Consider the following 22,438-nt stretch of genomic DNA (forward strand, 5'->3'; position numbering starts at 1 on the left):
GGATTTGTATTTTTGGCCATTCATGCCTGCATCCAGGACCGATCATTTACATGTGATCACTGCATGGGAGACTGCATGCGAGTTTCCCCAATTAGCTGTGGGAGCCGGCAGCCTTCCATTGCTTTCAATGGGGCTGCCTCCTGCAGCTAATTGTGGGAACCCCTGCTGGGCTTCTCGTGTTTTAAGGGAATGATGGTGCATTTGCAGATGTGACTTCAAGGTTTTTTGAACAATGTTAGAGACTGTCCCAAGTGTGTCCTCATTAATATACACTGCAAGAAGCCCTGCCTCTACAACTGTAACCCTTTGTTAGGATGGACAGTGTTCAAATCTAGTTACAATTGATAATGAAGATCTGGCTCCACAGTATATACAGGGTTAATTATGGGAAACACAGCTGCCACCCCCCCCCCCCCCCCCACAAACAAAGAAAAGTACCTAGGACTTTTATTTGCTGGAGGGTCCAGAATAGAGCATCAAAGGATAAGCTGCAATTTGTTGTTTTTTTTTTTAAAGTTAGGCTATGTGTATGGGGACATGGTAACAAATTAAGTAAGTGTTATCCCAATTTAACCAAAAAAGCGAGAACATTCCTATCACTTCCAGCATTTTTCACTTTTAAATAGTTCAATAAACTCTTTCAAGCCGCGACGTTAACAAAGTTTATACCAAAGCATCTCTGTAGAATACATTTAACATGGTACAGCCGCCTAAGCTTTGAAACAATCAACTTAATCAAGTCTTCTTTTGTAAAGGTTCACTACAAGACACAGGTCAAATTCACCATCATTAAAGTAGCCGATTTTTATCTTCTTTTGCGAATGCCCTATTAGTTCAAGGTCATTAAAACCTCTGTGGTTTGCTAACTGGAATTACTAAGTAATTATTTTTCTTGGCATCAATGAGGTAGTGCAGAGAATCATTTTAATCAATTAAAGCCCTCGTTTGTACTTTCAGAGATCCAACTTTTATATTGTTATACTCTGATTATCTGGCGTATCTGTTTCTTTGTCAATACATCTGCATTTACATGAAAATCGCTTAAAAAAAAAAAAAAAAAAAAAGCAATTGAGAATGATGCATGGTAATGAGAGGCAGGTTTCAGAGGAATGGAAGAGGCGCTATTCTGTATAATAACAAATAATCTAATAGAAAAAGCAATAGCTCACTTTCCTTGCACAATAAGTTTTAATAATTTCTCCAATATATGAGTCCACAAAAATATGGATGGAGTCATAACGATGTTTGATGTTCAGAACAAAAATGCTTTAGCTTGAATTTGTATAATCTTGCTACAAATCCATTCCAGAGGCGTTTGGTTTGAATAAGTAGCTGCAGATCCAGAGGGCATACCAGGCCAAAGCATAAATAGTCAGTGGGGGAGACTTACCAATAAATGTACAGACAGAGGCAGTGCAGGAGATGAGCAGTGTAATATTATTTTGGCCAGATTTAATAGATGATTATAGTAAAATTCATAAATCCCCTTCCCACTGCTGATTTCAAATAGTTGCATCAATGTGAAACTGCCCCCTTTGCAAATAAAAGTTCGTTCTGCTGCTTTCTGCAGAAATGTAGTAAGTGTGGTAGGCCTGACACAGGGGTAACCTATAATAGCCAGGCACAGAGGTAACCTATACAAACATAAACAGTCTATTCAGACGAACAGACTTTAAGTTGGATAAAAAAATCTTAGTGAATTGGACAAAATATGCACAGCAGCTGAACTTCATTTTTAAGATAGAGTGCTATTAGTACATTTAGTCATGTACAGTAATATGTGGTCTCAGAGGACCAAAGCATGCCACACAATATTAGCCTATACAGACTTACAAAATTAAGCCCTGCATTGTTATGGAAATGGGTGGGGGCCATCTTCCCCTCACTTGTCTCCATGCCCAGCCAGGGTGAAGATCCGATTGCCTCCGCCACTGCTGACGGATCCGGTAAGCGCTGGGGGGCCCTCTCCCGCCACCGATAAAAGTGATCTCGTGGCGAATCCGCCGGAGAGACCACTCTTAACAGAAACCGTACCGCCGGCCGAATACAAGGATACCAGGGTTATGGCAGCGGCTAGCTAACAACGATATCCCACGTCAAATTTAGGACGTATATTGGTGTGCGGTGGTTCAAAAGTGGTTAAGAGGTGTTTGACTGGCAGTGAGGAGGAAATATGTTGCCTCCTTACCACTTTTTTTAACTGTAAATTCCACACCACCGCACTTGCAATGGGATGTAATGCAGGGTGGCTGTAGGGTGGTTCACTTGAATGGGTCACATTCAGTGGCAGTACAGTCCACCGAACAAGAAGTGGTAAAATCTTTGCTGTGGCATGTGTACACACACGTCTGTCATCCTTTACAGCTTAAAGTGATTGTAAAGAAAAACAGCTCAACCGTCTCTTTCAACTACCTTCCCCCCCAACTGCAAGTGTAAACGAGCCCTAAGTCTTAAGGATGGATCCACACTGTTCCACATGCAGGCAGCACATTATTATTATTATTTAAGGTACTTATATAGTGCCGTCAATTTACAAAGGTAAGGCACGCATGTAGGTGTGAATGAGCCCATATAGTCTGCATTTACCTTTTGCACTTAACTGCAAGCCATAGATGTGAGGCAACCACATAGAAGAAAATATGATTTCTACTTAAAATGCATCTTCATACATCAAAAAGGACAGGTGTGAAAAGACTCTCAATCTTTAGAAAATTTGACTTGTTCTATTCTCTATTGAGGAAGGAAGGTCAAATAAATACTAACCTTAACTAAAAATGTTCTCTATTACAGAACTCTTTATGGTACATGTATTTTCAATATCGCTGTAGTTAGATTCGCTGGTAAAGTTAAGTACTCCCCTGACAACTTGTACATTGTTATTGTATCAGAGAGCACAGCTGGCAGAGACACAGATGAGCAGTGGCCAAGAATCCACTGGAGCAAATACTAAATTCAGTTCTATAAATGAGTCTTCCAAAAAGGATGTGAAATCAGTAACATTAATTATGCATTTCAATAGATGCTACACAAGTAGGTTATAAATAAAAGGGAAAACACTGAGGAAGAGAACAATGAACACCAGGAAGAGAACAGACAACTTTGTACCACACATCCCCTTTCCCACTCTGCCTCTAAGCAATTTTCAAACTTTTTTTTTTAGTGAATGGGTGATTACATTAGCTTGGTCCCCCACCCACAGCCTCCTAGGACACATGACGTGTCCTAGGAGGCTGTGGGACCAGTGTTATAGCACTGTTGAACCTCACGCATGCACAGTGGGGAGCTGGATGTGAAATTTCAGGAAGTCACAGCCGGCTCCCATATTCAAGATGGCAGAGTAGAAGCCTGGTGCAGAATCAGCTTCTGGGAAGACAAAACTGAACTCCATGGTCTAGAAAAGTCTGCTTCTTCAAAGACAGCAATACAGTATTTGTAACTGCTGACTTTTATTTAAAAAACAAAACAAAAAAAATAACTGAATAAGTTCATCTTTAAACTGTATGGACAGGGTGGGGAAATGTAAGTGTTGGGTTTATACTATCATCCCCCTCACTTACTGTACAGTACAGTTGACAATGTTTTCCCAGACAGGATGTGAGGGGTACTCTCCAACAGCAACACAGATAGAAATAAAAATGCGTTTTCTTAGCGGATTAGGGTGAGGCTAAAGCCCCATTGGATTTTTATTTCTGTCCTTGTCCCTGTTGGAGATTTTCCCTCACTTCCTGTCTGGTAATTCCATTGTCAGCAAGACAGAAAGTGGGGGAAAAACTCTTAAACAGGAGTAAACACCAGGGAGAGGTTATACTCCTTCCCCACTATATCTAAAATCCACATTTTTTTTGGCTTTAAAGCCCACTCTCTACAGTCCAGCTCAAAACACTCTTTTTTTATGTTTTTGGGGAGTGGGGAGGAGATAAAGTGTCTGACAATTGATTAATTTTCCTCAGTGTATCCATTTCTATATAAAAATAGATCCTAAGATGGGAGCTCTGTTAAGCCAGCCATAGATTGATCGACATTCAGCCGGTTCAGCAGGGATCCATCTATAGGCAGGCTGGTTGGACAGAAGTTATTCTCTCGATTGACTTCTGTTTAACCAGCCTGCCGGGGGTTTTTTTCCTGCTCAATCAATACCGCTGGCTATAGCCGGCAACAAGGATTATTGCATTCTGACTAAGGGGAGCTCTCCCCACTGTCAGAATACAATAGCTCCATGGGAGAGATTCCCCCATCAGCACCGAATTGAATCATATTTTTTTTCATTCAACCTACTTGTCAAAAGAAAATACATCAATAGCCTGCCTTAGATTAGAGATAGGGACCACTACACTACTAGGAGCCTTGATGAAACAGTGTGCTTCCCTGTGTATTTGCATATTTATTAAAATAAAACTTTTAGTTTTCAATATGAATTGTTAAAACGGTGTAAATTTTTTTTTTTAATGACTAGCTGGTAGGTATGCTGGGAAAATTTAGCATTGTATTGTTCTGTGAAATTGCTTGTTCATGTGTACCTTACTTAAAAAGCTAGTAAATAATTGATTAGAGTGGCTGCCATTTTTTCACTTGTTGACCTCCAGCTATCATTGAGCTGTGCTGGGATTTAAGCGTGTCTCTGTACATTTAAGGAAAGGAGGAATGGGATGCCTCCAGGCATACATGCCCTCAATTTATTTATTGCTATACTGTATATGTCTTAGATGTCTGTTAGGCTCGGTTCACACTGTTACGACGGCAAAGTCTGACTTGAATGCTATTTAGGAGCCTGTACAAGAGCTAAAGTCGCACTCAAGTTGTACCAAAGTAGGGCAGGAACCTTTTCTAAAGTCAGACTGACTTGTGTAGTATCAGTTAAGACGGCTCTTATAGGAAAACATTGAATTTGTCATGCAACTTGGGGGTCTCACAAGTTGGATCCCATGTGAACCAGTGTGAACCGAGCCTAAAATTAGATTTAAGGACCACACTTCACAGAGGGGCCTTGATGAGGAAAGTGTAACTTCCACATAGATTTGCATATATTTGCAACTCAAAACCTGTTCTTAATGTAAATTGTACTATTATTTCTTTTACTGACAAGCTGGTATGTATTGCTCTGAAATTTTTGTATTGTAAAAGTTTTTGTTTTATCTGTCTGTGACTCCATTGAAGAGAGTTCCCCTGACTTTATGTTATTGTGGAGCCTGTACAAGAAATGGGGCTGCAGCCTTCACCGACACAAGAGGCACAGACTGCAATAAAAACATTACCATAAATTGTATCCGTTCATCATTCTATTCTCCTTGTATCCCTCTATTCATCACTTTATTGTCCATTCTATTCTCATTCTCCCTGTTAGAATGATTTCCCATCACTTATCACCCCATGTCACAACCTCTATAAATAAGACCCAATATTTTTTTTTTCTTTCTAATTATGATAAAACATGGGACCTATTCACTAATGCATAACATAACACTTTACAGAAGGTACGTTTTAAAGAACATAAAATGACACCTTTATCTAAGTATTAGTAAAGGTGTATTTACTCTATTCTTTCGTAATTTATGTACAGTAATGGAACATTAGGCAATCTGCCTCGTTAGACTGTATGTGAATCAATGCACATATGTTACTTGTCTGCTGAAACAATACAATCTGTTTCATATGCTTCATTGCATATGTAAGCTTGTTTCTATAAACTGCCTATCCCAAAGCTGAACTCTCTGCAGACAAAAAAACAAAAACAAAAAACATTAAGTCCAGTCGTGTTAATGCTAAAAATATATGCAATTTTAACAACTTCAGTCCCAGAGCTTTACATCCTTATGTTCTAGAGTTTTTTTTAATGATTCTAAAGGCAGTGGAATCAACGCCAAGCTTTTAGTCCAATAAGCCTAAAGGATTGTACGTAGTTTGGAAACAAGGTTACCATGAGGCCTAAATTTCAAACAAAATATGAACCTTTTTACTGATTTAGCTGAGTTTCTTTAGATATGTATTTGCGCATTTTGAGTATTTTCCTGTGAGAGAGCCTGCCCCTATGGCCATAGTACCTTGACAACATCTGATCTTGTCTAAACCGAAAGCTAAGCAGAGTCAGGCCTGGTTAGTACCTGGATGGGAGACTGCACTGGAAGCTGTCTCTGCAGGATTATACTTTGTTAATGAATATCTAAACTAAATTGACAGGTGCCACTCAAGGCTCAACAGGGTCCTCTTATGTAGCAGCTGCTTGGAGTGCAGACAAGGACAGAGCATGTGCCAACTCTAAGCATAAAATGAAAAAGTCCTGAAAGTCGCACATCTCTGCAAAACCCTGTGAGGTGTATGACAGCCTCAGCCCAGGCTCCAACAAGGCCATGCCCCTAATGTGCTTCCTTACAGGAATTTTCCCTTTTCTGGTAATGGATAGTTTGTATCCTTTCTAGTTTATATACAGCAGGTAAAATAAGTATTTAGCACGTCACCAATTTTTTAGCTAAATATATTTCTATATTTCAATATTTCTATTGATATAAAATCTTCACCACATGTTGGTAACAACCCATGCAATCCATACATACAAGAAACCAAAACAAATAAGTTCAGAAAGTAAGTTATGTGTAATAAAATGGAGTGACACAGAGAAAAAGTACTGAACACGCAAAGTGAAATTAATTTAATACTTGGTACAAAATGCTTTGTTGGTAATGACATCTTCAAGACACCTCCTGTATGGAGAAACCGATCGCATGCATTGCTCAGGTGTGATCTTGGCCCATTCTTCCACACAGTCTTCAAATCTTGAAGGTTCCGTGGGCCTCTTCTATGAACTCTGATCTTTAGTTCTTTCCATAGATTTTCTATTGGATTCAAGTCAAGTGATTGGCTGGGCCATTCTAGCAGCTTTATTTTCTTTCTTTGAAACCAATTGAGAGTTTCCTTAGCTTTGTGTTTGGGATCATTGTCTTACTGAAATGTCCATCTTCATCATTCTGGTAGATGGCAGCAGATTTTTATCAAGAATGTCTTGGTACATTTTTACATTCATCCTACCTTCAAGGATATGAAGTTTGCCAGTACCGTATGCTAAAAAAACAGCCCCATGCCATGATGTTCCCACCTCCAAACTTCACTGTTGGTAAGGTGTTTTTGGTGTGATGTGCAGCGCCATTTGACATCCAAACATGGTGTGTAATATGGCAAAGAGTTCAATTTTGGGCTCATCTGACCAGACTATATTCTCCCAGTATTTCACAGGCTTGTCTGTTGTGCAGCAAACTTTAAACAAGCTTCAACATGCTTTTTCTTCAGCAATTAAGTCTTGCGTGGTGAGCATGCATACAGGCCATGGTGGTTGAATGCATTACTTATTGTTTTCTTTGAAACAATTGTACCCGCTAATTCCAGGTCTTTCTGAAAAGCTTTCCACAAGTGGTCCTTGGCTCTTGGACAATTATTCTGATAATTCTTTACAAAAGGAGTACCTGGTCGTGGTTGGTTTATGGTGAAATTATGCTCTTTCCACTTCTGAATTATGGCCCCAACGGTGCTCACTGGAAGATTCAAAAGTTTAGAAATTCTTTTGTAACCAATGCCATCAGTATGTTTTGTAACAATAAGTTTGCAAAGGTCTTGAGAGAGCTCTTTGCTTTTATCCATCATGAGATGTTTCTTGTGTGACACTTGGTAAGGAGACACCTTTTTATAGGCCATCAGTTGAGACTGAACCAGCTGATATTAATTTGCACTGACAAGGGCAGGATTGCTTTCTAATTACTGATTGATTTCAGCTGGTGTCTTGGATTTGCATGCCTTTTTGCACCTCCCTTTATTCATATGTTCAATACTTTTTCCCTGTGTCATTACATTTCATTACACATAACTTATTTTCTGAACATATTTGTTTTGGTTTCTTTGTATGTATGGATTGCATGGGTTGTTACCGACATGTGGAAAAAATTTCATGTCGGTTCACACTGGCGCACTGTCTGACATCGGATGTGATTCGCACCGCACTGCAGTGCAAATCACTTGCAATGTCTGTGCGATGCAAACTCAGACATACAGATTGTATAGCTGAATTTGGTTTGCATTCAACCAAACCATTTTTTTTGGTCCACACCAGAACCGGATCGCATGAGTGTGATCCGATTCCTGCCTGAATTGACAGTTCGCACTGTGATATGCAAACTGATTTGGGGTGTCATTAACTTTCTATTGACACTCCAAGCAGTTTGAATATAGCAGTGTGAACTGCCTGCAAGTCGGGTGCAACGCAGTGGATTCGCAGGGTTCTCGCATCGCACCAATGTGAACCGAGCCTTAGAAATATATTTACCTAGAAAAATGGTGACGAGTTCAATACTTACTTTAACTGCTGTATTTATCATCATTTGATTGTAATTCTTCAGTGAGATAATATGTGTTTTTAGATTTTATTTAATTTGCTTCCTATGTCCTGCTCAGGGGTTAATTAGGAATACACTGGTTCCCCACCGCCTGGCTGTATGAATAGTAACTATGTTTGCATATTTTTAATTGGTTGATTCAAATGCCAGGAGGTGGTATCAAACAAGTGATGTGTAAATTAATGAGACATTTATCTTGTTCCTTTTCTTGTTCACAATGGATTTGATAAAGACCCAAGTGGTTGAAATGGACCATTCCGAAGGTGTGTGTTTTTGCACCTTTCACGGTTTTTAAATATAATTACAATTACAATAATGAATTATAATGAAGGTTTTGGCATTATATTCCAGCTGTGCTGACAATCTTGTAATTTTTAAACTTGCCAACGTATGAGAACACTAATTGCACTCCTGTTATTTATCTCTAGTGAGAGTGTATGGAGAGTTACCTGGTTTGGACATTTATTTTATCAATAAATTCATAAATTACATTTTTATATTATGAAGTTTGCTTTTAAATTCTGTAGATCTTTTTTTACCTTTCCACAGTTCACTGGAATGCATATGGGATAAATAAATAAATATATTTATTTATAATTTTAATTGATGATTATTTATATTTTGTAAAACTTCTATACCTGAGATCATGATCCGGATGGGGGAGACCTTTTGCAGCCCTTCATAGTCATCTGCAGCACTAGATCACATAAAATAGTAAACTAATGCTCAGTGGTCTGCTGCCGGGTAAGCATGACAGTGCTGGATCAGTTCTGCCGTATTTAAAGATGGTTGCTGGATTGCACAGAAAGTTCTGATGACATCATAGAGGGAAAATATGATACAATGCAAAAGCATTGTGTGGTACTGTGTTGAAACACAATATTCTGACTGAACATTCTGCATCAGGATTGCAAGCCAACGATATGATTAATTCAGTACCTGGGTTTAATACTGCATCAGTAACTGAAATCCATCATTTCCCGCATTACCACCCACCAGGATCTGCCAATGGCATTGAAAAAGGGACTTGGGACTCACGTGGTTAAATACAAATAGTGTAAGCACCTGAATACGTCTTTAGTTTTCTATAATCTCTTGCTCAGCAGTACTCATACTGAAGGGTGCACACTCTGAGCCAATCAGGGCACTATTTCTTTGCTCAATGCTGTCTAGACCTGGTACCAAGCATGGAGAGGACAGCAATGACCCCAAGGGTGGGCTGCTGCTCCATCAATGTCATTCAGCAGGTTAGGTGGGTAAAGGACCAGTCTGTATTTCTTAAATAAGGCAGACAAAAAGCAAGATCTTAGACCTGCCTTTCCTTTCTAGCAGGGTTGCATAGACTCTAAATACAGTACAAATCTTTTGGAAGGTAAAAACGTTCACATATATGCGTTTCAATAGTGTATTTTATGTACTGTCTTGAGTTCAGCTTTCAGTTATTTAAAGTGTGTGGTAAAAGTTCAGATAATGCTTTCCGTAGCTTTTATATCATATGCATGACAAATAACAGACATTCAGTTAAGTACATTTTTTAGATAATTTGATGATAAAAGGATAACATTTCCGATTGTCTCAGGCTGCTGTATTCTGTTTTAATATCCTTCAGTTGGGTGGAAAAACGAAACTTACATAATGTGAAATTTTTCTTTATAAGCAGAAATCAACAGATGTACTAAAATCCTTTTGAAAATGTCACAGTTCTTTTTTGATACTTCTTACAGTGCATGCATTAAGCCTCTTCTATCAAAGTGACAGTGTCAGATTGTTCCTTTAACCACTTCAGCCCTGGAAGGATTTACCCCCATAATGACCAGGCCATTTTTTGCGATACGGCACTGCGTTAGTTTAACCGACAATTGAGCAGACATGCGACGCTGTACCCAAATAAAATTGAGGTGCTTTTTTTCACCACAAATAGAGCTTTCTTTTGGTGGTATTTGATCACCTCTGCGGTTTTTATTTTTTGGGCTATAAATAAGAAAAGAGCGCCAATTTTGAAAAAAAAACAAAAAAACTTCTTGCTATAATACATAGCCAATAAAAAAATTAAAAAATAATAATTTTTTCATCAGTTTAGGACAATATGTATTCTTCTACATTTTGGTAAAATAAATCCCAATAAGCGTATATTGATTGGTTTGCGCAGTAGTTATAGCATCTACAAATTAGGGGAAAGATATAGGGTCTTTTAATTTTTTTTTATTGTTTTTACTAGTAATGGCGGAGATTATCGTTTTTTAGCGGGAATATGACATTGCAGCGGACACACGATCGGACTTTACGGCATACTTGGTCCGGCGTACCGGATTTCGTCAGACAATTAGATCGTGTGTGGGCTCCAGCGGACTTTGTTTTATCAAAAGTTTGACGGACTTAGATTTGAAACATGTTTCAAATCTATCCGGCAGACTAGAGTCCGGTTGAAAAGTCCGCTCGTCTGTATGCTAGTCCGACGGACAAAAACCAAGGCTAGGGCAGCTATTGGCTACTAGCTATGAACTTCCTTGTTTTAGTCCGGTCGTACGTCATCACGTATGAATCCGTCGGACTTTGGTTGATCGTGTGTAGGCAAGTCCGGTCATTCGGAAAGTCCGCCGTAAAGTCCGTCGAAAAGTCCGCCAGGCAAAGTATGCTGTAAAGTCCGGTCGTGTGTACGCAGCATTAGTGATACCTTTTGGTGATTAGTGACACCAATACAGTGATCAGTCCTATAAAAATGCGCTGGCAGGGAAGGGGTTAACACTAGGGGTGGTTAAAGGGTTAAGTGTTCCCTAGGGAGGTGCTTACTAACTGTCAGGGGGACGGACTGACTGGGAGTAGAGAGAGATCACTGTTCCTGATCACTAGGAACAGCTGATCTCTCTCTCCTCCCCCGTCAGAACGGGGATCCAGCTTGTTTACATAGGAAGATACCCTTTCGGCCCCTGTAAGGAGCAATCGCGTGCACCCTGTATCTATTACACGAAACAACGTACAGGTACGTTGATTCGCGCAATAGAGCCGCCCTGCAGCAGTTTATGTGTGGTGGGTGGTCTTTAAGTGGTTAAAGCACCGCTAAACCCAAAAGCAAACATTTATTATATTGCAGCTCTTATTACCAGTTCTTAGATGTGATGGCTGCATTCACTTTCTTTTGTGATGGCTTTCTTCTATTCTCATCTGGTGATGTTGTTTTTCAAAAGAACATGCTGTCCAGCAGAATTTATCAGTTGCAGAGATGAGACAAACCATTTACCACTGACAAGAGTGCTTACAATGATCAGATTTCATTTATTTATGTAAAACCTTTATCCCAAAACAAAAAAAAACGTTTGCTTTAACTGCTTATAAAATAATAGCTGTATCTAAATCTGCTGGTACATCTAACACTCCCCTCCCCCCAGAGTGAAAATGCTACTGTCCTAAGGTGTATCTGTTGCTCCTTTATCCTGAGTGGGGGTACTCCAATACAGGAGGTGTGTTACTGGCCAGATCACCAGGTGAAAAGAAAACAAATGCAGCCACATCTAATGACTGGTAAGCTGCAATATATAACTTTTTTGGTTTTTGGTTTATTACCGCTTTACTATTCTAACTTAAAGTGGATGTGAACCTGATTTATGAAATTTGACCTAAGCACATATATCTGCAGTGTTTTCTTATCTCTCTCCAAAGCAAGTCCCATGTCTTTCTGCTGTTTCATTGCTCTGTTATCAGCATAACTTCTGACAAGTTCTCCATCAACCAAGATAAAACCAGGCTGAAATATGTGTCGTGGGAGGATGCTATAAATAGATTAGCAGACAACTTGACTTGTCACAGCACAGCTCTGCAAGGGGGGGGGGGGGGTGCGCCTTTCCTCCAATTAGCTGTCTTGGCTGTATGCCCAGAATCTACTCCCAGTGCTGAACAGGAAGAGAAAATCTCTAACAGGATGTGTACTTTCTAAAGACTATAGAAAGCTGAAGACAGCAGATATACATGTAAAACTTATGTAGGGAAACCTGTTCCATCTCTGCGTATCATCTGAGGCTGTTCACTTCATGTGAGGGTGTACATCCACTTTAGGGTTAAGGTTTGCCAAACCAGAAAAATATTGTATCAAAATTTCTTTGATAAACTGATTGATTCACTGATCAGCTACCTATGCAAATCCTATGACTTATGCTACAATTTTCACAACATAGCTGTAATGTTAAACTCAAACACCTAAACAATGCAAATCATGCCTCTTAAAGCAGGCCTTCAGTCATTTTTTCATCTTTCCATCTATTAAATCTTCTGCCCTTGTTGTTTTTAATTTGGGTAGTAAAACATTGTTTTTTCTGCAGTAAATACCTTATACAGCCCACTTCCTGTTTCTTGTCTGGTCATTAGTTTAGGCTTATGACATCATACACAGCTCTCTCTCTCTCTCTCTCTCTCAGGAGAGTTTGCCAGGAAGGGAGGAGGGATGAGTCATAAGAGGGCCAATGAGGGCTGCAGAGCTGGAGGTGTGTGTCTGTGTAAATCCAGGAAGTGAACAGGCAGCAGCTTCAGCTGCCCACAGTTAAAATGATTGCAGCCAGACTCAGTGGAGGGAGATTTCTGCAGCATATTTGTCAAGTACAGAATCACAGTATATATAAAATATGGAAAGGGGTTGGAGGGAAGCTTCAGAATGGCAAAGATGCTTTTATTACAAATTATGTGAGCAGACTGCAGTTTCTCTTTAAGCAGCCCATACATGAGTCTGTTTTTTTTTTTTCGTTCAACTGGCGTGTTCAAAGAAAAAGACAGGATCGATTCCCCCATCCACATTGAGTGTGTAAATCCTCCCCGCTGTCAGAATACAAATGCTCAGCAGGGAGGATTCATACACTTAATGTGGATGGGGGAATCAAGTCAGTTTTTTTCTTTGAAAACGTGGATTGAAAGGAAAAAAACAATGATCAGTGCATCAGGCTATTGCTTGCAGCACTGATTAAGTGGGGAAAATCAGGGCGATCAACTTCTGTACAACCTCTCTGCCCATATATGGAACAAAATTTGGCCGGCCTCTGCTGAACTGACCGAAATTCGATCCATGTATGGCCAGCTTTAGGTCTCATTCAGATGTGCAATTAATCCCAAAGGTCTTGAGAGAGCCCTTTGCTTTCATCTATCATGAGATGTTTCTTGTGTGATACCTTGGTAATGAGACACCTTTTTATAGGCCATCAGTTGAGACTGAACCAGCTGATATTAATTTGCACTGACAAGGGGCAGGATTGCTTTCTAATTACTGATTGATTTCAGCTGGTGTCTTGGATTTGCATGCCTTTTTGCACCTCCCTTTATTCATATGTTCAATACTTTTTCCCTGTGTCATTACATTTCATTACACATAACTTATTTTCTGAACATATTTGTTTTGGTTTCTTTGTATGTATGGATTGCATGGGTTGTTACCGACATGTGGTAAAAATTTCATGTCGGTTCACACTGGCGCACTGTCCGACATCGGATGTGATTCGCACCGCACTGCAGTGCAAATCACTTGCAATGTCTGTGCGATGCAAACTCAGCCATACAGATTGTATAGCTAAATTTGCATTGCATTCAACCAAACCATTTTTTTGGTCCACACCAGAACCGGATCGCATGAGTGTGATCCGATTCCTGCCTGAATTGACAGTTCGCACTGTGATATGCAAACTGATTTGGGGTGTCATTAACTTTCTATTGACAATCCAAGCAGTTCGCATATAGCAGTGTGAACTGCCTGCGAGTCGGGTGCAACGCAGTGGATTTGTAGGGTTCTCGCATCGCACCAATGTGAACCGAGCCTTAGAAATATATTTACCTAGAAAAATGGTGACGAGTTCAATACTTACTTTAACTGCTGTATTTATCATCATTTGATTGTAATTCTTCAGTGAGATAATATGTGTTTTTAGATTTTATTTAATTTGCTTCCTATGTCCTGCTCAGGGGTTAATTAGGAATACACTGGTTCCCCACCGCCTGGCTGTATGAATAGTAATTATGTTTGCATATTTTTAATTGGTTGATTCAAATGCCAGGAGGTGGTATCAAACAAGTGATGTGTAAATTAATGAGACATTTATCTTGTTCCTTTTCATGTTCACAATGGATTTGATAAAGACCCAAGTGGTTGAAATGGACCATTCCGAAGGTGTGTGTTTTTGCACCTTTCACGGTTTTTAAATATAATTACAATTACAATAATGAATTATAATGAAGGTTTTGGCATTATATTCCAGCTGTGCTGACAATCTTGTAATTTTTAAACTTGCCAACGTATGAGAACACTAATTGCACTCCTGTTATTTATCTCTAGTGAGAGTGTATGGAGAGTTACCTGGTTTGGACATTTATTTTATCAATAAATCCATAAATTACATTTTTATATTATGAAGTTTGCTTTTAAATTCTGTAGATCTTTTTTTACCTTTCCACAGTTCACTGGAATGCATATGGGATAAATAAATAAATATATTTATTTATAATTTTAATTGATGATTATTTATATTTTGTAAAACTTCTATACCTGAGATCATGATCCGGATGGGGGAGACCTTTTGCAGCCCTTCATAGTCATCTGCAGCACTAGATCACATAAAATAGTAAACTAATGCTCAGTGGTCTGCTGCCGGGTAAGCATGACAGTGCTGGATCAGTTCTGCCGTATTTAAAGATGGTTGCTGGATTGCACAGAAAGTTCTGATGACATCATAGAGGGAAAATATGATACAATGCAAAAGCATTGTGTGGTACTGTGTTGAAACACAATATTCTGACTGAACATTCTGCATCAGGATTGCAAGCCAACGATATGATTAATTCAGTACCTGGGTTTAATACTGCACCAGTAACTGAAATCCATCATTTCCCGCATTACCACCCACCAGGATCTGCCAATGGCATTGAAAAAGGGACTTGGGACTCACGTGGTTAAATACAAATAGTGTAAGCACCTGAATACGTCTTTAGTTTTCTATAATCTCTTGCTCAGCAGTACTCATACTGAAGGGTGCACACTCTGAGCCAATCAGGGCACTATTTCTTTGCTCAATGCTGTCTAGACCTGGTACCAAGCATGGAGAGGACAGCAATGACCCCAAGGGTGGGCTGCTGCTCCATCAATGTCATTCAGCAGGTTAGGTGGGTAAAGGACCAGTCTGTATTTCTTAAATAAGGCAGACAAAAAGCAAGATCTTAGACCTGCCTTTCCTTTCTAGCAGGGTTGCATAGACTCTAAATACAGTACAAATCTTTTGGAAGGTAAAAACGTTCACATATATGCGTTTCAATAGTGTATTTTATGTACTGTCTTGAGTTCAGCTTTCAGTTATTTAAAGTGTGTGGTAAAAGTTCAGATAATGCTTTCCGTAGCTTTTATATCATATGCATGACAAATAACAGACATTCAGTTAAGTACATTTTTTAGATAATTTGATGATAAAAGGATAACATTTCCGATTGTCTCAGGCTGCTGTATTCTGTTTTAATATCCTTCAGTTGGGTGGAAAAACGAAACTTGCATAATGTGAAATTTTTCTTTATAAGCAGAAATCAACAAATGTACTAAAATCCTTTTGAAAATGTCACAGTTCTTTTTTGATACTTCTTACAGTGCATGCATTAAGCCTCTTCTATCAAAGTGACAGTGTCAGATTGTTCCTTTAACCACTTCAGCCCTGGAAGGATTTACCCCCATAATGACCAGGCCATTTTTTGCGATACGGCACTGCGTTAGTTTAACCGACAATTGAGCAGACATGCGACGCTGTACCCAAATAAAATTGAGGTGCTTTTTTTCACCACAAATAGAGTGGTATTTGATCACCTGACTGGGAGTATAGAGAGATCACTGTTCCTGATCACTAGGAACAGCTGATCTCTCTCTCCTCCCCCGTCAGAACGGGGATCCAGCTTGTTTACATAGGCAGATCCCCTTTTGGCCCCTGTGAGGAGCGATCACGTGCACCCTGTATCTATTACACGAAACGACGTACAGTTTATGTGTGGTGGGTGGTCTTTAAGTGGTTAAAGCACCACTAAACCCAAAAGCAAACATTTATTATTTTGCAGCCCCCTTTTACCAGTTCTTAGATGTGATGGCTGCATTCACTTTCTTTTGTGATGGCTTTCTTCTATTCTCATCTGGTGATGTTGTTTTTCAAAAGAACATGCTGTCCAGCAGAATTTATCAGTTGCAGAGATGAGACAAACCATTTACCACTGACAAGAGTGCTTACAATGATCAGATTTCATTTATTTATGTAAAACCTTTATCCCAAAACAAAAAAAAACGTTTGCTTTAACTGCTTATAAAATAATAGCTGTATCTAAATCTGCTGGTACATCTAACACTCCCCTCCCCCCAGAGTGAAAATGCTACTGTCCTAAAGTGTATCTGTTGCTCCTTTATCCTGAGTGGGGGTACTCCAATACAGGAGGTGTGTTACTGGCCAGATCACCAGGTGAAAAGAAAACAAATGCAGCCACATCTAATGACTGGTAAGCTGCAATATATAACTTTTTTGGTTTTTGGTTTATTACCGCTTTACTATTCTAACTTAAAGTGGATGTGAACCTGATTTATGAAATTTGACCTAAGCACATATATCTGCAGTGTTTTCTTATCTCTCTCCAAAGCAAGTCCCATGTCTTTCTGCTGTTTCATTGCTCTGTTATCAGCATAACTTCTGACAAGTTCTCTGTCAACCAAGATAAAACCAGGCTGAAATATGTGTCGTGGGAGGATGCTATAAATAGATTAGCAGACAACTTGACTTGTCACAGCACAGCTCTGCAAGGGGGGGAGGGGTGCGCCTTTCCTCCAATTAGCTGTCTTAGCTGTATGCGCAGAATCTACTTCCAGTGCTGAACAGGAAGAGAAAATCTCTAACAGGATGTGTACTTTCTAAAGACTATAGAAAGCTGAAGACAGCAGATATACATGTAAAACTTATGTAGGGAAACCTGTTCCATCTCTGCGTATCATCTGAGGCTGTTCACTTCATGTGAGGGTGTACATCCACTTTAGGGTTAAGGTTTGCCAAACCAGAAAAATATTGTATCAAAATTTCTTTGATAAACTGATTGATTCACTGATCAGCTACCTATGCAAATCCTATGACTTATGCTACAATTTTCACAACATAGCTGTAATGTTAAACTCAAACACCTAAACAATGCAAATCATGCCTCTTAAAGCAGGCCTTCAGTCATTTTTTCATCTTTCCATCTATTAAATCTTCTGCCCTTGTTGTTTTTAATTTGGGTAGTAAAACATTGTTTTTCTGCAGTAAATACCTTATACAGCCCACTTCCTGTTTCTTGGCTGGTCATTAGTTTAGGCTTATGACATCATACACAGCTCTCTCTCTCTCTCTCATGAGAGTTTGCCAGGAAGGGAGGGAGGATGAGTCATAAGAGGGCCAATGAGGGCTGCAGAGCTGGAGGTGTGTGTTTGTGTAAATCCAGGAAGTGAACAGGCAGCAGCTTCAGCTGCCCACAGTTAAAATGATTGCAGCCAGACTCAGTGGAGGGAGATTTCTGCAGCATATTTGTCAAGTACAGAATCACAGTATATATAAAATATGGAAAGGGGTTGGAGGGAAGCTTCAGAATGGCAAAGATGCTTTTATTACAAATTATGTGAGCAGACTGCAGTTTCTCTTTAAGCAGCCCATACATGAGTCTGTTTTTTTTTTTTTTTTCGTTCAACTGGCGTGTTCAAAGAAAAAGACAGGATCGATTCCCCCATCCACATTGAGTGTGTGAATCCTCCCCGCTGTCAGAATACAAATGCTCAGCAGGGAGGATTCATACACTTAATGTGGATGGGGGAATCAAGTCAGTTTTTTTCTTTGAAAACGTGGATTGAAAGGAAAAAAACAACGATCAGTGCATCAGGCTATTGCTTGCAGCACTGATTAAGTGGGGAAAATCAGGGCGATCAACTTCTGTACAACCTCTCTGCCCATATATGGAACAAAATTTGGCCGGCCTCTCCTGAACTGGCCGAAATTCGATCCATGTATGGCCAGCTTTAGGTCTCATTCAGATGTGCAATTAATCCCATCCTCTGTGCATAGCCGCTGGCAGAACCATCTGCATCCACCTCTAAGCTGCATGCAGGTAGCCCATATTAGTGGAAGCACACACAGCGCTGGCACGGGCACACTCACATGTCAAGGCACTTCGACATGCGATTGTGTCCGTGCAGCCGCAGGGTGTGCATCCACTTCTATGGACTGCCTGCACACAGCTCCAGGGTGGATGCACATGCATTTGCCAGCTGCCCTGCACAGAGAACAGGGTCATTTGCCAATATGAATGAGGCCTTAAAAACAAACGTCCTTCATTAAATATGTTAACCATAGGTAATTTGTCAGACAAAACAGAAAATAGCACTACTAATAGAGGAAAATAAAATAATGGTTTAAAATGTGAAAAAGAAAACACATGAATTGGTGACGACATGTGAATGTATATACAGATTACAATGCATTCTGTACTTAGCCTGTTACTCCTTACTTTTTAAGCTTTGCATGCTTCACTAAGACATAATGAACAGCTGTTCAGCATCGCATACAGAGCTAACCACAGGGAATAACAATTTCACTTTAGTTCAAATATACAATATATATTTAAAACTTCCACATTATGGTCATCCTTCTTCACAAATGAAAGAATGTAACAAAAGGTTAAACACTAAAGCGCTCTATAATGCTCACTTTAACCATAAGTTCATACGTTCACTATAGATCACTGCTTAATATTGTACTGAAATAAGAAGTTATTCTATAAAATGAACACACAGTGCCAGTCAAATTATATATTCCTTTTTAAGCTTTCACATAAATCATTCTTTTAGATAAAAATTTTACTTGAGAAATCAATTGTTGCCAGGACAAAGTAATCATTTTCAGCTACTTACCCTCTGACAGCATGAATGAGTCTCAATGATGGGTAGGCAGTTCGTACTCTGAGTTTGTTTTTAAGGATTAGTGCATTAACCCACTCAACATGTTTCTCTCCACCTTTGACCATGAAGGCTGGAATCCACAGGACACTGTCATTAAGCATGGAGAGTCTATGTACAAACTTATGCCGGTCAGTCTCATTACGAAAGCCTCCAAACGCTCTTTGTACCACCGAGGGGTTCATGGTAATAAAATCTGATTTGGTTCCAACGTCAGATGCAAATTCAACCACAGGAGCTAAGTTGCACCTAAGATATCAAAATAAATATGTTTAGAGTGGTTCTGTGCCATTATTTAAGAAAGGTCCAACCTAAAACATAAAAAGCTAAACTCCAGGCAAGCTGCTAAATACACAGATGAAATACAATATAATGGAGCTTGGGACGGAGAACCCTCACCTTACTCTCACCTTGCCAACATCCAAACTATGACAAAAAGGAAGAGAGGCCAACTCAGCCTTTGTAGGGTTTTATAGGCACAGCATGAGGCAGTAAATATTAAAAAAAAATACAAATTGTATTGGATATACATTAAAATACAACAATAATGAAAACTAGGGGAAGGGATGTTAAAAAAGCACCATCTGTCTACAAAGAGTCAACAGATACCCAATCCTTTAGTATGGAGACCAGAAAGTCACAATGTGTTACAGAATATATTTTTAGCATATCCTGGTATGAATACATAAAGCAGAACTTCCCTTTATAAGTAACAAACTTCAGGGTTTAAGATTAGGCAATGCAGAAAATTCAAGGGGCAGAAGTAAGTAATTAGGAGGGTTCAGGGATCAGGAGTTATTAATAAAGAGGGTTTAGGGGTCAGGATAAAGTAATGTACAGAGTTCATAGGTCAGGATTAAGTAATGCAGAGAGTTCAGGGGTCAGGAATAAGTAATAAAGAGGGTTTAGGGGTCAGGAGTAATTAATAAAGAGGATTGAGAGGTTTGGATCAGGTAAGGCACATACCCTGTTTCCCCGAAAATAAGACCTAGCGTGATTGTTGGTGATGGCTGCAATATAAGCCCTACCCCCCAAATAAGCCCTAGTTAAAGTCCTTGTAGGTCTTATTTTCAGGGTAGGGCTTATTTTCAGGGAAACAGGGTAGGGCTTATTTGGGGGGTAGGGCTTATATTGCAGCCATCACCGACAATCAGGCTAGGTCTTATTTTCGGGGAAACAGGGTAGTTCATGGGTCAGGATTAAGCAATGCAGAGAGTTTAGGAGTCAGCAAAAAAAACCCAAAAGAGTAAAGGGGGGGGGGACGGTTGAGGACATAAAGCAGAACTTCCCTTTTTAGGTGAAGTTACACTTTAAGTAAAGCACAGACTTCAGGGGTCAGGATTTAATAATACAGCAAATTCAGGGGCCAGGAGTAAGTAATCAAGAGGGTTCAAGGGTCAGGAGTAATTAATAAAGAGGGTTCAAGAGTCAGGATAAGGTAATGTACAGAGTTCAGAGCTCAGGATTAAGTAATGCAGAGTTCAGGGGTCAGGAGTAAGTAGCAAAGAGGGTTCAGGGGTCAGGAGTAAATAACAAAGAGGGATCAGGAGTTCGGATTAGGTAATGCACAGAGTTCAGGGGTCAGAATTAGGTAATGCACAGAGTTCAGGGCTCAAGATTAAGTAATACATAGAGTTTAGAGGTCATGTCAGGTGCAAGTAACTTGCACGCTGTCCCTCAATTGCAGCGCCCGGCATCATCCCTGGGAGCTGGGCAGCATAAACATTGCAGTGTATAGACTCCAACTTAAACCACACTGCACTAGTAGACTGACTCTTTTCCTCCAATTCAGGTACCTGTCCTGCTTAATATAAAAAACACATTCAATTATGTTTTTAATTAATACAGAGCTGCATTAATTTGTGTCTTTTATATTCACCTTGAGTTAAGCATTAAGCTACATGTAGGTTAGCTATTAAAATAACAAATACTAATACAATTATACACTTTGTAAAAGAAAATAATAATGCATTTAGTATAAGTCCCCAGTACAGTAGCACTGGAAGTGGAAGGGTGCCAGTCAGGCAGTGCTACAATGCACATGTATTGACAGAGAACAAAGGGAATGGAAAGATGACTTATCAGAGTGCTGCTGCTCCTTCAGTGTGCATCAGAGACTAGGGTATATTGTTGCCCTGAACACATACAGAAACCGATGTGCTGTACATTTTCAGAGTTACAGGAAGTGGACATCTATAAGAATTATGAGCTTCAATACCTACAAAAATGCAGACATGGGTAGGCAGATAGTCTTAGGACTTATTACATATTACACTTATAAATTGCATGTTTTGCTTTGGTCTTCCTTAGAGAAAATCTGTGCTTTGCCTATTTAATGCAAAGCAACAGGTTTGCTGTAATTCCCTGCCCCTCTCCAAGATTTAGTTTAATTTTTTTTGCCCTTAGCCAGGTACTAATGGAAATATACTGCATGTGTTAGGAGCGTATCTCACTAACCATCTATGCATTACCAGGATTTCTGGGACCTCCAATTTCACAAGGATTTCTGCGGAGAGTTCCAGAATCCCTGACTGTACTTCCAATGCTGCTCACAGAATCACTGTCAGGACTTCCAGTATCCCTGCCAGTACTTCCTTTGGCATGAGCAGAATCTATGCTTGCATTTTCAATACTGCTTGCAGAATCCCTGCCAGGACTTCAAGTATCCCTGCCAGTACTTCCAATGGAACTCAGAATCTCTGCCAGTACATCCAATGGTGTGTGCAGAATGGAATAATTGCCAAGATTTATAGTGCTCCCTGAAATGACACCATCTCGATCAAGCGATGTGCAGGAGAGCCTTCTCATTGACTGAGACAGCAGCGGGAGCCATTGGCCAATGCTGCTGTCAATCACAGCCACTGAGCCAATCAAGAGAGAGCGGAGGTGGGCTGAGCTGCAGCTCTGTGTGTGAATGGGCAGACAGCCGCAGCTTAGGTGCCCCCATTGCAAACTGCTTGCTCTGGGGGCATTCAGCAGGAGGGAGGGGCCAGGAGCGCCATTGGGGGAGATGAGAAGAGGAGGATTGGGGCTGCTCTGTGCAAAAGTGCACAGAGCAGGTGAGTATGACATAAATGTTATTTAAAAAAAAAAAAGGCTTTAA

The 22,438-nt window shown here is 39.8% G+C and overlaps 1 protein-coding gene across 1 annotated transcript in view; it reads right to left on the minus strand.

Annotated features, from left to right (window-relative positions):
• The window catches only part of ST8SIA4 (ST8 alpha-N-acetyl-neuraminide alpha-2,8-sialyltransferase 4), a 228,111-nt gene that overhangs the window by 58,896 nt on the left and 146,777 nt on the right, over positions 1 to 22,438 (minus strand). Inside the window, exon 4 of the mRNA XM_073624567.1 lies at positions 19,291 to 19,584. Coding sequence (XP_073480668.1) covers positions 19,291 to 19,584 — 294 coding nt within the window. The remainder of the gene's footprint in view (positions 1 to 19,290; positions 19,585 to 22,438) is intronic.

Source organism: Aquarana catesbeiana, linkage group LG01, assembly GCF_042186555.1.
Source record: "Aquarana catesbeiana isolate 2022-GZ linkage group LG01, ASM4218655v1, whole genome shotgun sequence".
In the NCBI taxonomy this organism is placed as follows: Eukaryota; Metazoa; Chordata; class Amphibia; order Anura; family Ranidae; genus Aquarana; species Aquarana catesbeiana.